The 14,388-nt window shown below is 67.0% G+C and overlaps 2 protein-coding genes across 2 annotated transcripts; one reads left to right on the top strand and one right to left on the bottom strand.

Moving 5' to 3' along the window:
- Positions 1 to 450: 450 nt before the first annotated feature.
- Positions 451 to 13,329, top strand: LOC131574563 (integrin alpha-7-like; the record flags this gene model as incomplete). Its single annotated transcript, XM_058829039.1, has 13 exons — positions 451 to 537; positions 1,778 to 1,893; positions 2,885 to 3,083; positions 3,851 to 3,931; positions 4,017 to 4,096; positions 4,769 to 4,846; positions 4,926 to 5,028; positions 6,623 to 6,790; positions 7,412 to 7,501; positions 8,704 to 8,814; positions 8,904 to 9,002; positions 10,569 to 10,691; positions 11,471 to 13,329. Coding segments are annotated over 13 exons (1,545 nt in total), but the record flags the coding sequence as incomplete, so codon positions are not given.
- LOC131574562 (MAGE-like protein 2) lies at positions 13,295 to 13,963 on the bottom strand (the record flags this gene model as incomplete). The annotated part of the gene is made up of 3 exons (XM_058829038.1): positions 13,295 to 13,513; positions 13,578 to 13,682; positions 13,745 to 13,963. Coding segments are annotated over 3 exons (543 nt in total), but the record flags the coding sequence as incomplete, so codon positions are not given.
- Between the last annotated feature and the right edge of the window lie 425 nt (positions 13,964 to 14,388).

Genomic DNA, 14,388 nt, shown 5'->3' on the forward strand with positions numbered 1-14,388 from the left:
TCATCCTCCTCTTCCTCATCTTCCTCACCATCAGCTGTCCCCCATCCTCACCCTCATCCCCATCCTCATCCTCATCCTCATCCTCATCCTCATCCTCATCCTCATCCTCATCCTCATCCCCATCCTCATCCTCATCCTCATCATCCTCATCCTCCTCCTCATCCTCATCCCCATCCTCATCCTCATCCTCATCCTCACCTTCCTCCTCATCCTCATCCTCATCCTCATCCTCATCCTCATCCTCATCCTCATCCTCATCCTCCTCATCCTCCCCCCAGCCCCCCCCCCGCTCCCCCCAGGTGTTCCAGCACCTTCCGCGTGTCCCCGAGCGCCGCCCTGACCTTCCTCCTCCTCCTCCTCCTCCTCAGGACTCCATCCGGGACAAGCTGCGGCCCGTGGAGCTCAGCCTGGCCTTCGGCCTCGGGGGGTCCCGGGGGTCCCGGGGGTCCCGGGGGTCCCGGGGGTCCCGGGGGGCGGCGCTGCCCCCCGCTGGGCCCCGCGCTCAGCCCCCGCCAGCCCAGCACGCACCGCGCTGAGGTGGGAGCTGCACCTGGGGGACACCTGGGTGACACCTGTGTGTGTCACCTGTGTGTGTCACCTCCTGTGTCACCTGTGTGTGTCACCTGTGTCACCTGTGTCACCTGTGTCACCTCCTGTGTCACCTGTGTGTGTCATCTGTGTCACCTGTGTCACCTGTGTCACCTGTGGCACCTGTGGCACCTGTGTGTGTCACCTGTATCACCTGTGCCACCTCCTGTGTCACCTGTGTCACCTCTGTGTCACTTCCTGTGTCACCTGTGTGTTCCCCTGTATCCCCCCGTGTCCCCCCATCCCAGTTGGGGACACCAGCAATGTCACCTGTGTCCCCCTGTCCCACCTGGGGACATCTGTGGTGTCCCCCCCCCTCACCATTCCCGGGAGTGTTGCCCCCCGGGCTGTCCCCACAGTGTCCCCTCAGTGTCCCCTCAGTGTCCCCTCAGTGTCCCCTCGGTGTCCCCTCAGTGTCCCCTCAGTGTCCCCTCAGTGTCCCCCAGTGTCCCCTCAGTGTCCCCGCAGTGTCCCCCCAGTGTCCCCTCAGTGTCCCCGCAGTGTCCCCCCAGTGTCCCCTCAGTGTCCCCGTGTCCCCTCAGTGTCCTGCAGTGTCCCCGCAGTGTCCCCTCAGTGTCCCCTCAGTGTCCCCTCAGTGTCCCCTCAATGTCCCCGTGTCCCCTCAGTGTCCCCTCAGTGTCCCCGTGTCCCCTCAGTGTCCCCGTGTCCCTGGGCTGTCCCTGGGCTGTCCCCTCAGTGTCCCCTCAGTGTCCCCTCAGTGTCCCCGCGGTGTCCCCTCAGTGTCCCCTCAGTGTCCCCTCAGTGTCCCCGTGTCCCTGGGCTGTCCCCGGGCTGTCCCCTCAGTGTCCCCTCAGTGTCCCCGCAGTGTCCCCTCAGTGTCCCCTCAGTGTCCCCTCAGTGTCCCCTCGGTGTCCCCTCAGTGTCCCCTCAGTGTGCCCTCAGTGTCCCCTCAATGTCCCCTCAGTGTCCCCGTGTCCCTGGGCTGTCCCTGGGCTGTCCCCTCAGTGTCCCCGCGGTGTCCCCTCAATGTCCCCTCAGTGTCCCCTCAGTGTCCCCGTGTCCCTGGGCTGTCCCCGGGCTGTCCCCTCAGTGTCCCCTCAGTGTCCCCGCAGTGTCCCCTCAGTGTCCCCTCAGTGTCCCCTCAGTGTCCCCTCAGTGTCCCCTCAGTGTCCCCTCGGTGTCCCCCAGTGTCCCCTCAGTGTCCCCTCAGTGTCCCCGTGTCCCCCAGGTGCATTTCCTGCGCCAGGGCTGCGGCGATGACAAAATCTGCCAGAGCCACCTGGAGCTGCACCCGCGCTTCTGTGCCCGCCTTGGGGACAGCGACTTCCAGTGTCACCTGCCCAGGTGAGGGGACAGCGACTGTCCCTGTCCCTGCCCAGGTGAGGGGACAGCGACTGTCCCTGTGTCACCTGCCCAGGTGAGGGGACAGCGGCTGTCCCTGTCCCTGCCCAGGTGAGGGGACAGCGACTGTCCCTGTGTCACCTGCCCAGGTGAGGGGACAGTGACTGTCCCTGTGTCACCTGCCCAGGTGAGGGGACAGCGACCACCCCGGGCTGGCCCCGCGAGGACCGGGGATTGTCCCCAAGGGGTCACGGGGTTAGGATGGCACTGCCACCTCACCCTGAGGGCACTGTCACCTCCCGCTGGGGACCGGGGATGTCCCCAAGGTGTCACAGGGACAAGGATGGCACTGCCACCTCCCCTGAGGTCCCGGGATGTCCCCAAGGTGTGTCACAGCCGCTGTCCCCGCAGGGACAAGGATGGCACTGTCACCTCACCCTGATGGCACTGTCACCTCCCCTGAGGTCCCGGGCTGTCCCCAGGGTGTGTCACAGGTGTGACGATGGCACTGTCACCTCCCCTGAGGTCCCGGGCTGTCCCCACGCTGTCACAGCCGCTGTCCCCGCAGGGACGAGGCTGGCACTGTCACCTCACCCTGATGGCACTGTCACCTCCCCTGAGGTCCCGGGCTGTCCCCAAGGTGTGTCACAGCCGCTGTCCCCGCAGGGACGAGGATGGCACTGTCACCTCACCCTGATGGCACTGTCACCTCCCCTGAGGTCCCGGGCTGTCCCCAAGGTGTGTCACAGGTGTGACGATGGCACTGTCACCTCCCCTGAGGTCCCGGGATGTCCCCACGCTGTCACAGCCGCTGTCCCCGCAGGGACGAGGCTGGCACTGTCACCTCCCATGATGGCACTGTCACCTCCCCCGAGGTCCCGGGCTGTCCCCACGCTGTCTCACAGGGGCTGTCCCCGCAGGGACGAGGCTGGCACTGTCACCTCCCCTGAGGTCCCGGGCTGTCCCCAGGGTGTCACAGCCGCTGTCCCCGCAGGGACGAGGCTGGCACTGCCATTTTCGCCATGAGTGACCAGCGGGACGTGGCGCTGGAGCTCCTGGTGACCAACGAGCCGTCGGAGCCGTCGGAGCCGCAGCGGGACGGGGACGATGCCCACCAGGCCGTGCTGGTGGCCACGCTGCCCCCGGAGCTGCCCTACGCGGCCCTGCGGCCCGACGAGAGCGGGGGGCTCGGGGTGCGACACCGGGGTGGCCGGGTTGGGGGGCTCGGGGGGCTCGGGGGGCTCGGGGTGCGGCACGGGGGGCTCGGGGGGGCTGCTGGGGGGGCTCGGGGTGCGCCCGGGGGGGCTCGGGGGGCGACTCGGGGGGCTCGGGGGGCGACACGGGGGACTCGGGGGGCGGCTCGGGGGGCTCGGGGGGCTCGGGGTGCGACACGGGGGGCTCGGGGTGCGCCCGGGGGGGCTCGGGTTGGGAGGCTCGGGGGGCTCGGGGGGCTCGGGATGCGCCCAGGGGGGGTCGGGGTGCGACACGGGGGGCTCGGGGGGCGGCTCGGGGGGGTCGGGGGGGCTCGGGGTGCGCCCCGGGGGGCTCGGGTTGGGGGGCTCGGAGGGCTCGGGATGTGCCCAGGGGGGCTCGGGGTGCGACACGGGGGGGTCGGGGGGCGGCCCGGGGGGTTGGGGGGCTCGGGGTGTGGGTTGGGGGCTCGGGAGGCGGGTTGGGGGGCTCGGGGTGTGGGTTGGGGGGCTGGGGGGGACGGGAGGGGGATGGAATTTGGGATGGGGTCTCTCCCGGGGGTCTGGGGGTGCGGTCAGTCCCGGGATTGGGGTGCGGTCACTCCCGGGATTGGGGTCGGGGTCACTCCCGGGATTGGGGTCGGGGTCACTCCCGGGATTTGGGGTGCGGTCACTCCCGGGATTGGGGTCGGGGTCACTCCCGGGGGTCTGGGGGTGCGGTCACTCCCTGGGTGACCCCCGGGGGGCTCAGCCCTGTGCCCCCTCCCCAGGACAAGGTTCTGTGCTTGGCCAACCAGAACGGCTCCAGGGTGGAGTGCGAGCTGGGGAACCCCCTCAAACGGGGGGCCCAGGTGGGCGCAGCCCCCTCCCCAACCTCCCCCGACCCCTCCCCCGGCCCCCCCCGGCCCCCCCCAGCGCTCACCTGCGCGTCCCCAGGTGCGCTTCTTCCTCATCCTCAGCACCTCGGGCATCTCCATCCACACCACGGAGCTGGCGGTGCGGCTGGAGCTGAACACGTGAGCGGGCGGGGGGCTGGAGACCCCCGGGATGGGGCTGGAGACCCCCGGGATTGGGGGATGGAGACCCCCGGGATGGGGCTGGAGACCCCCGGGATTGGGGAACCCCGGGATGGGGATGGGGAACCCCGGGATGGGGCTGGAGACCCCCGGGATGGGGCTGGAGACCCCCGGGATTGGGGGATGGAGACCCCCGGGATGGGGCTGGAGACCCCCGGGATTGGGGAAGGGAGACCCCCGGGACTGGGGACCCCCGGGATTGGGAACTGAGGACCCCCGGGATTTGGGGATGGAGACCCCCAAGATTTGGGACCGGAATCCCGGGGGATTTGGGGGTCGGAGCCCCCAGGATTTGGGGACCGGAATCCCGGGGGATTTGGGGATGGAGACCCCCGGGATGGGGATGGGACCCCCGGGATGGGGATGGGGAACCCCGGGATTTGGGGATGGAGACCCCCAGGATTTGGGGACCGGAACCCCTGAGGAATTCGGGGCTGAGACCCCCCAGGATTTGCTCACCAGAGCCCCGGAGGATTTGGGAACAAAACCCCAGCCCCTTAAAATTTAGGGTCAGGGGGCTTCAATTTGGGGGTCAAACCCCCCCGCGTGACCCTTGGGGGTTTTTTTGGGGAGGGGTCACCCCCTCCCGACCCCCAAATTCCTCCCCCCCAGCACCAGCGAGCAGCCGGGGCTGGAGCCGGTGGTCGCCCGAGCCCGCGTGGTCTTCGAGCTGCCCCTGGCCGTGACGGGGTGAGGAGTGGGGAGGGGGCTTTTGGGGTCGGGACCCCCCTGTCGGGGATCCCCCCACCCCTCAAACCTGTCCCCGCAGCGTGGCCGTGCCCCCCCGGCTGTTTTTTGGGGGGCAGGTGAGGGGGGAGAGCGCGGTGAAGAGGGAGAGCCAGGTGGGCAGCGCCGTCCGCTTCGAGGTCACGGTGAGACCCCTCCCCAAAATAGAGACCCCAAAAACCAGAGAACCCCCCAAATAGAGACCCCTCCCCAAAATAGAGACCCCAAAAACCAGAGATTCCTCCCAAATAGAGACCCCAAAACAGAGTCCCCTCCCCAAAACAGGGACACCCCCCAGGGATCCCAAAACCGAAGTGGGGAGGGGGTGTGGGGTCGGGGCTGGTTTTGGGGTCGGGGCTGTTTTTGGGGCTGTTTTTGGGGCTGGTTTCGGGGTTGTTTTTGGGGTTGTTTCTGGTCTCGGGGTTGTTTTTGGGGCTGTTTTTGGGGCTGTTTTGGGGCTGTTTTCGGGGTTGTTTTCGGGGTTGTTTTTGGTGCCGTTTCTGGTCTCGGGGTTGTTTTTGGGGCTGTTTTTGGGGCTGTTTTGGGGCTGTTTTGGGGCTGTTTTCGGGGTTGTTTTCGGGGTTGTTTTTGGTGCCGTTTCTGGTCTCGGGGTTGTTTTGGGGCTGTTTTTGGGGTTGTTTTCGGGGCTGTTTCTGGTACCGTTCTTGGTCTCGGGGCTGTTTTGGGGGCTGTTTTGGGGCTGTTTCTGGGGTTGTTTTCGGGGTTGTTTCTGGTGCCGTTTCTGGTCTCGGGGTTGTTTTCGGGGTTGTTTCTGGGGTTGTTTTCGGGGCTGTTTTCAGGGTTGTTTCTGGTCTCGGGGCTGTTTTTGGTGCTGTTTTTTGTGCCGTTCCTGGTCTCGGTGCTGTCCCTGACTGTCCCTGTCCCCGTGTCCCTGTCCCCGTGTCCCCGTGTCCCTGTCCCGGTGTCCCCGTGTCCCTGTCCCCGTGTCCCCGTGTCCCTGTCCCGGTGTCCCCGTGTCCCTGTTTCCCCGTGTCCCCGTGTCCCGGCGTCCCCGTGTCCCGGCGTCCCCGTGTCCCGGTGTCCCCGTGTCCCCGTGTCCCTGTCCCGGTGTCCCCGTGTCCCGGTGTCCCTGTCCCCGTGTCCCGGTGTCCCTGTCCCCGTGTCCCGGTGTCCCCGTGTCCCCGTGTCCCCGTGTCCCTGTCCCGGTGTCCCCGTGTTCCTGTCCCGGTGTCCCGGTGTTCCTGTCCCCGTGTCCCGGTGTCCCCGTGTCCCTGTCCCCGTGTCCCGGTGTCCCCGTATCCCCGTGTCCCGGTGTCCCTGTGTCCCGGTGTCCCCGTGTCCCTGTCCCGGTGTCCCGGTGTCCCCGTGTTCCTGTCCCCGTGTCCCTGTCCCGGTGTCCCGGTGTCCCGGTGTCCCTGTCCCGGTGTCCCCGTGTCCCTGTCCCCGTGTCCCCGTGTCCCGGTGTCCCGGTGTCCCGGTGTCCCTGTCCCGGTGTCCCCATGTCCCCGTGTCCCCGTGTCCCCGTGTCCCGGTGTCCCCGTGTCCCCGTGTCCCGGTGTCCCGGTGTCCCGGTGTCCCTGTCCCGGTGTCCCTGTCCCCGTGTCCCTGTCCCCGTGTCCCGGTGTCCCGGTGTCCCTGTCCCCGTATCCCCGTGTCCCCGTGTCCCTGTCCCGGTGTCCCTGTCCCCGTGTCCCTGTCCCCGTATCCCCGTGTCCCTGTCCCGGTGTCCCGGTGTCCCGGTGTCCCTGTCCCGGTGTCCCTGTCCCGGTGTCCCCGCAGGTGTCGCAGCGGGGCCCGCTGCTGCGGAGCCCGGGCTCGGTGGCGCTCACGGTTCAGTGGCCGCTGGAGCTGCCGAGCGGGAAGTGGCTCCTGTACCCCCTGAGCCTGGAGATGGGGACCCCCCCCGTGCCCTGCAGCCCCCCCGCGAACCCCCTGCGCCTCGCCCTGGTGAGATCGGGGGGTCCAGGGGGGTCTGGGGGGGTCCTGGGGGGGCTCAGGGGGGTCCAGGGGTGTCCTGGGGGTGTCCGGGGGTGTCCAGAGAGGGTCAGGAGTGTCCTGGGGGTGTCCTGGGGGTGTCCGGGGGTGTCCAGAGAGGGTCAGGAGTGTCCAGGGGTGTCCTGGGGGTGTCCTGGGGGTGTCCAAACCCCCTGCGCCTCGCCCTGGTGAGATCGGGGGGCCGGGGGGTCCAGGGGGGGTTCAAGGGGGTCCAGGGGTGTCCAAAGGTGTCCAGGGAGTGTCCAGAGGTGGCCAGAGAGTGTCCAGGGGTGTCCTGGGGGTGTCCACGGGGTGTCCAAAGGTGTCCAGGGGTGTCCAGGGGTGTCCTGGGGGTGTCCTGGGGGTGTCCAGGGGTGTCCAAACCCCCTGCGCCTCGCCCTGGTGAGATCGGGGGGCCGGGGGGGTCCAGGGGGGGTTCAGGGGTGTCCAGGGGTGTCCAGGGGTGTCCAGAGAGGGTCAGGAGTGTCCGGAGGTGTCCAGGGGTGTCCAGAGGTGTCCTGGGGTGTCCAGAGATGTTCCCAGGGGTGTCCGGGGGTCCCTGCTCCCCCCCCATGCCCATCCTTGCCCCCCCAGGAGCCGCCGGGCCGGGGGGACCCCCCCGAGGAGCCCCCGGCCCGCTCGTGGTCGGTGCCCGCGGCGAGGAAGAGGAGGAACGTGACCCTGGTGAGGGCTGGGGGGGACTCGGGGGGTCCCGCCCGTGGGGGGCACCGGGGGCTGCCCCCGGGATTTGGGGTCCTCCTGCTCCCGGGGTGTCCCTGGTGCCGGGATCCCCCCGGTCCCGGGGTGTCCCTGCTCTGTCCTGCCGAGTTTCGGTGTCACCCTTCCCGGTGTCCCCATTCCCGGTGTCCCCCCCATTCCCGGTGTCCCCATTCCCGGTGTCCCCCCCATTCCCGGTGTCCCCCCCATTCCCGGTGTCCCCCCATTCCCGGTGTCCCCATTCCCGGTGTCCCCATTCCCGGTGTCCCCCCCATTCCCGGGATATCCCCCCATTCCCGGTGTCCCCATTCCCGGTGTCCCCCCATTCCAGGTGTCCCCCTCATTCCCGGTGTCCCCCCCATTCCCGGTGTCCCCTCATTCCCGCGATGTCCCCGCGCTGTCACTGCCCCGTTCCGGTGTCCCCCCCATCCCCGGTGTCCCCGCGCTATCCCCGCGCTGTCCCCAGCCCGGTGTCCCCGCTGTCCCCAGGACTGTGCCCGGGGCACCGCTCGCTGCCGCCCGTTCCGGTGTCCCCCCATTCCCGGTGTCCCCCCATTCCCGGTGTCTCCATTCCCGGTGTCCCCCCAATCCCGGGATATCCCCTCCATTCCCGGTGTCCCCCCATTCCCGGTGTCTCCATTCCCGGTGTCCCCATTCCCGGTGTCCCCATTCCCGGTGTCCCCCCCATTCCCGGTGTCTCCATTCCCGGTGTCCCCATTCCCGGTGTCCCCTCCATTCCCGGTGTCCCCGGGGCTGTCCCCTCGCTGTCCCCAGCCCGGTGTCGCTGTCCCCAGCCCGGTGTCCCCTCTGTCCCCAGGACTGTGCCCGGGGCACCGCTCGCTGCCGCCCGTTCCGGTGTCCCCATTCCCGGTGTCCCCCCATTCCCGGTGTCTCCCCATTCCCGGGATATCCCCTCCATTCCCGGTGTCCCCGGGGCTGTCCCCGCGCTGTCCCCTCGCTGTCCCCAGCCCGGTGTCGCTGTCCCAGCCCGGTGTCCCCTCTGTCCCCAGGACTGTGCCCGGGGCACCGCTCGCTGCCGCCCGTTCCGGTGTCCCCATTCCCGGTGTCCCCTCATTCCCGGTGTCCCCGGGGCTGTCCCAGCGCTGTCCCCGGGATGTCCCCGCGCTATCCCCGCGCTGTCCCCAGCCCGGTGTCCCCGCTGTCCCCAGGACTGTGCCCGGGGCACCGCTCGCTGCCGCCCGTTCCGGTGCCCGCTGCCGTCCCTGGAGCGCTCGGAGCTGCGGGCGCGGGGCCGCCTCTGGAACGGGACCTTCCTGGAGGTGCGAGACCCCCGGGGGGGGTCCTGGGGAGGGGTCCGGGGGGTGGGGAGGGGGCTCAGCCCGGCCTGGACCCCTCCCCGAATTCCCAGGAGTTCCTGGATGTGGAGAACCTGGAGCTGATCGTGCGCGCCGAGGTCTCGGTCGCCTCCCCCCGCGGCAATGTCGTCATCAAGGACGCGGTGGCGCAGGTGGGGACCCCCCCTTGGGATCCCCGAAATCCCCCCGGGATCCCCGGGACCCCCCCGGGACCCCCGGGACCCCCGGAACCCCCCCGGGACCCACCTGGGACCTCCGAAATCCTCCCCGGGACCCCCGAGATTCCCAGAACCCCCCCCCGGGACCCCCGGAACCCCCCCGGGACCCCCGAAATCCCCCCGGGACCTCCGGGACCCCCCCGAGACCCCCGGGACCCCCACAAGACCTCCGGAACCCCCCCGGGAACCCCGGGACCCCCCAGAACTCCCCCGGGACCCACCTGGGACCCCCGAAATCCTTCCCGGGACCCCCGGGATTCCCAGAACCCCCCCCGGGACCCCCGAAACCCACCTGGGACCTCCGGAACCCCCCCGAGACCCCCGGGACCCCCACGAGACCTCCGGAACCCCTCCGGGAACCCTGGGACACACCCGGGACCCCCCCGAGATTCCCAGAACCCCCCCGGGAACCCCAAAACCCCCCCGGGACCCCCGGGACCCCCCTGAGACCCCCGGGACCCCTCCCGAGACCCCCGGGACGCTCCCAAGACCCCGGGACACCCCCGAGACCCCCGAAACCCACCCGGGACCCCCGGGACCCCCGAAACCCCCCCGGGACCCCCCCGAGATTCCCGGAACCCCCCCTGGGACCCCCGGAACCCCCCCCGGGACCCCCCTGGACATCCCCAGGATCCCCCCAGAGACCCCCCCCCCCATGTCCCCAAGCCCCTCCTGATGTCCCCTGATGTCCCCATGGCCCCGTTGATCCCCGTGACCTCCGTGACCCCTGTGACCCCAATGACCCCTGTGACCCCCTGGTGACCCTGGTGACCCCAATGACACCAATGACCCCGATGTCCCCAATGACCCCGATGTCCCCAATGACCCCGATGTCCCCATTGTCCCCCCTGTGTCCCCGATGTCCCCATTGTCCCCGTTGTCCCTGATGTCCCCACTGACCCCAATGTCCCCCCTGTCCCCGTTGTCCCCGATGTCCCCAATGACCCCTGTGTCCCCCCGACCCCATTGTCCCCATTGTCCCCGATGACCCCGATGTCCCCCCTGTCCCCGTTGTCCCCGCTGTCCCCATTGTCCCTGATGTCCCCAATAACCCCGTTGTCCCCCCATTGTCCCTGGTGTCCCCGATGTCCCCATTGTCCCCGTTGTCCCCATTGTCCCCGATGTCCCCGATGTCCCCACTGACCCCGCTGACCCCGCTGTCCCCATTGTCCCTGATGTCCCTGATGTCCCCAATGACCCCGCTGTCCCCGATGTCCCCGCTGTCCCCACTGACCCCGCTGTCCCCATTGTCCCCATTGTCCCCATTGTCCCCATTGTCCCCGATGTCCCCGATGTCCCTGATGTCCCCACTGACCCCGCTGTCCCCATTGTCCCCATTGTCCCCATTGTCCCCGTTGTCCCCATTGCCCCCGCTGTCCCCACTGTCCCCACTGACCCCACTGTCCCCATTGTCCCCATTGTCCCCACTGACCCCGTTGTCCCCACTGTCCCCATTGTCCCCACTGTCCCCGCTGTCCCCATTGTCCCCGTTGTCCCCAGATGTCGGTGTCCCTGCACCTGGACCCGGGTGTGGCGGTGGCCGCTGTCCCCTGGTGGCTGCTGCCGCTGGCGGCTCTGCTGGGGCTGCTGCTGCTGGCCCTGCTGGTGCTGGCGCTCTGGAAGGTGAGCGGCGCCCGCCATGTCGCGACGTATCGCGATACAGCACGGCAAATCGCAATACGTCGCGATATAACACGGTGTATCGGGATATGTCGCGATATAACACGGCGAATCGCGATACGTCACGATATAGTCCGGTGTATCACAGTGCATCACAGTGTATAGCGGCGTATCGCGACATACAGCGGCGTATCGCGACGTATCGCGACATATTGCGACATACAGCAGCGTATCGCGGTGTATCACAGTGTATAGTGGCGTATCACGACATACAGCGGCGTATCGCGACATACAGCGGCGTATCGCGATATACAATGGTGTATCGCGGCATATCACGACATATCACAGCGTATCACAGCGTATCATGGAGTATCACGGCGTATCGCGGCGTATTGCGACATACAGCGGTGTATTGTGGCGTATTGTGATGTATCGCGATGTACCGCGGCGTATTGCGACATATCACAGCGTATTGCGGCGTATCACAACGTACCGCGGCGTATCGCGACATACAGCGGTGTATCACGGTGTGTCGCGACATATCGCGACATATCGCAACATACTGCGGCATATCGCAACATATCGCGACATACCGCGGCGTATCACGGTGTATCACAGCGTATCGCGACATACAGCGGTGTATCACGGTGTATCGCAGCGTATCGCGACATACAGCGGTGTATCATGGTGTATCGCGGCGTATCGCGGCGTATCACAGCGTATCGCGGCATATCGCGACATATCGCGACAGGCGGCGATGGTCAGCTCCCGTCTCTCCGCAGCTGGGGTTCTTCCGGCGGGCGCGGGCGCCGCGGGCTCCGGCCGTGCCGCGGTTCCGGGCCGTGCGGATCCCGCGGGAGCAGCGGCCGCGCGCCCACGAGGGACGGACCGGAACCATCCGCGGGCCACACTGGGCCACCACGGCCACCGGAACCGGGACAGGGACAGGGGACGGGGACAAGGACGGGCCCCGGACACCCGGATCAGCCTGAGGGACGCGGCACGGACGGACGGACGGACGGATGGATGGACGGATGGACACGGGATAACGGACACGGGATAACGGACACAGGATAATGGACAAAGGGATGGACAAATGGACACGGGGATGGACAGATGGACACGGGGATGGACAGATGGACACGGGATAACAGACACGGGGAATGGACACGGGATAACAGACACGGGGATAACGGACACGGGGTGGACAGATGGACATGGGACAGTGGACACGGGATGACAGACACGGGGATGGACAGATGGACACGGGAGAACGGACACGGGATAACGGACATGGGATGGACAGATGAACACGGGGATGGACAGATGGACACGGGGATGGACAGGTGGACACGGGGATGGACAGATGGACACGGGAGAACGGACACGGGATAACGGACATGGGATGGACAGATGAACACGGGGATGGACAGATGGACACGGGGACGGACGGATGGACGGACGGATGGATGGACACGGCACGGACACGGGAGAACGGACACAGGGATAACGGACATGGGGTGGACAGATGGACATGGGACAATGGACACGGGATAACAGACACGGGGATGGACATGGGGATGGACAGATGGGCACGGGGATGGACGCAGGGATGGACAGATGGACACGGGAGAACGGACACGGGATAACGGACATGGGGATGGACATGGGACGGACGGATGGACACGGGGATGGACACGGGGATGGACAGATGGACATGGGACAATGGACACGGGATAACGGACATGGGGATGGACATGGGGATGGACAGATGGACACAGGGATGGACACGGGGATGGACAGATGGACATGGGATAACGGACACGGAATAATGGACACGGGGATGGACATGGGACGGACGGATGGACACAGGGATGGACACGGGGATGGACAGATGGACATGGGACAATGGACACGGGATAACGGACATGGGGGTGGACATGGGGATGGACAGATGGACACAGGGATGGACACGGGGATGGACAGATGGACATGGGACAATGGACACGGGATAACGGACATGGGGATGGACATGGGGATGGACAGATGGACACAGGGATGGACACGGGGATGGACAGATGGACATGGGACAATGGACACAGGATAATGGACATGGGGATGGACAGATGGACACAGGATAACAGACAAAGGGATGGACAAATGGACATGGGGATGGACAGATGGACATGGGGACAGACGGATGGACACGGCACGGACAGATGGACACGGGATAACGGACACGGGATAATGGACACAGGGATGGACAGATGGACATGGGACAATGGACACAAGGGTGGGCAAAACGGACACAGGGATGGACAGATGGACACGGGATAACGGACACAGGATAATGGACACAGGGATGGACAAATGGACACAGGGATGGACACGGGGTGGACAGATGGACATGAGGTGGACACAGGACGTGGGACAAGGGACAATAAAGGACACGGGACAGGGACGGTCCCTGGCTGTGGCCTGGAGCTGCCAGGACGGGCAGTGGCCGGACAGAGCCATCAGCTCAGGGGTCACTTTGTCCCCAGGGGTCACCTTTTGTCCCCAGGGGTCACTCTCTGTCCCCAGGGGTCACTCTCTGTCCCCAGGGGTCACTTTTTGTCCCCAATAAAAGGCGCTGACCCCACACAGGCCCCGAGTGCTCCTTCAGCGTCCAGGAACGGCCGCCATGATGGGTGTGGCAGCCGCCATGATGGGTGTGGCGGCCGCCATGATGGGTGTGGCAGCCGCCATGATGGGTGTGGCGGCCGCCATGATGGGTGTGGCAGCCGCCATGATGGGAGCGGCGGCCGCCATGATGGGTGTGGCGGCTGCCATGATGGGTGTGGCAGCTGCCATGATGGGTGTGACAGCCGCCATGATGAACATGGTGACCGCCATGATGGGAGTGGCGGCCGCTATGATGGCTGTTACAGCCGCCATGATGGGTGTGGCAGCCGCCATGATGGGTGTGGCGGCCGCCATGATGGGTGTGGCAGCCTCCATGATGGGAGTGGCAGCCGCCATGATGGGTGTGGCAGCCGCCATGATGGGTGTGGCACCCGCCATGATGGGTGTGGCAGCCACCATGATGGGTGTGGCAGCCGCCATGATGGGTGTGGCAGCCGCCATGATGGGTGTGGCAGCCGCCATGATGGGTGTGGCAGCCGCCATGATGGGTGTGTCAGCTGCCATGATGGGTGTGGCGGCCGCCATGATGGGTGTGGCAGCTGCCATGATGGGTGTGACAGCCGCCATGATGGGTGTGGCAGCCACCATGATGGGTGTGGCGGCCACCATGATGGGTGTGGCAGCCGCCATGATGGGTGCAGCGGCCGCCATGATGGGTGTGGCAGCCGCCATGATGAACGTTGCGACAGCCATGATGGGTGTGGCAGCCGCCATGATGGGTGTGGCAGCCGCCATGATGGGTGTGGCAGCCGCCATGATGGGTGTGGCAGCCACCATGATGAACGTTGTGACCGCCATGATGGGTGTGGCGGCCGCCATGATGGGTGTGGCAGCCGCCATGATGAACGTTGTGACCGCCATGATGGGTGTGGTGGCCGCCATGATGGGTGTGACAGCCGCCATGATGGGTGTGGCGGACGCCATGATGGGTGTGACAGCCGCCATGATGGGTGTGGCGGACGCCATGATGGGTGTGGCAGCCGCCATGATGAATGTGGTGACCGCCATGATGGGT

The sequence above is a fragment of the Poecile atricapillus genome, unplaced genomic scaffold, assembly GCF_030490865.1.
Source record: "Poecile atricapillus isolate bPoeAtr1 unplaced genomic scaffold, bPoeAtr1.hap1 scaffold_424, whole genome shotgun sequence".
In the NCBI taxonomy this organism is placed as follows: Eukaryota; Metazoa; Chordata; class Aves; order Passeriformes; family Paridae; genus Poecile; species Poecile atricapillus.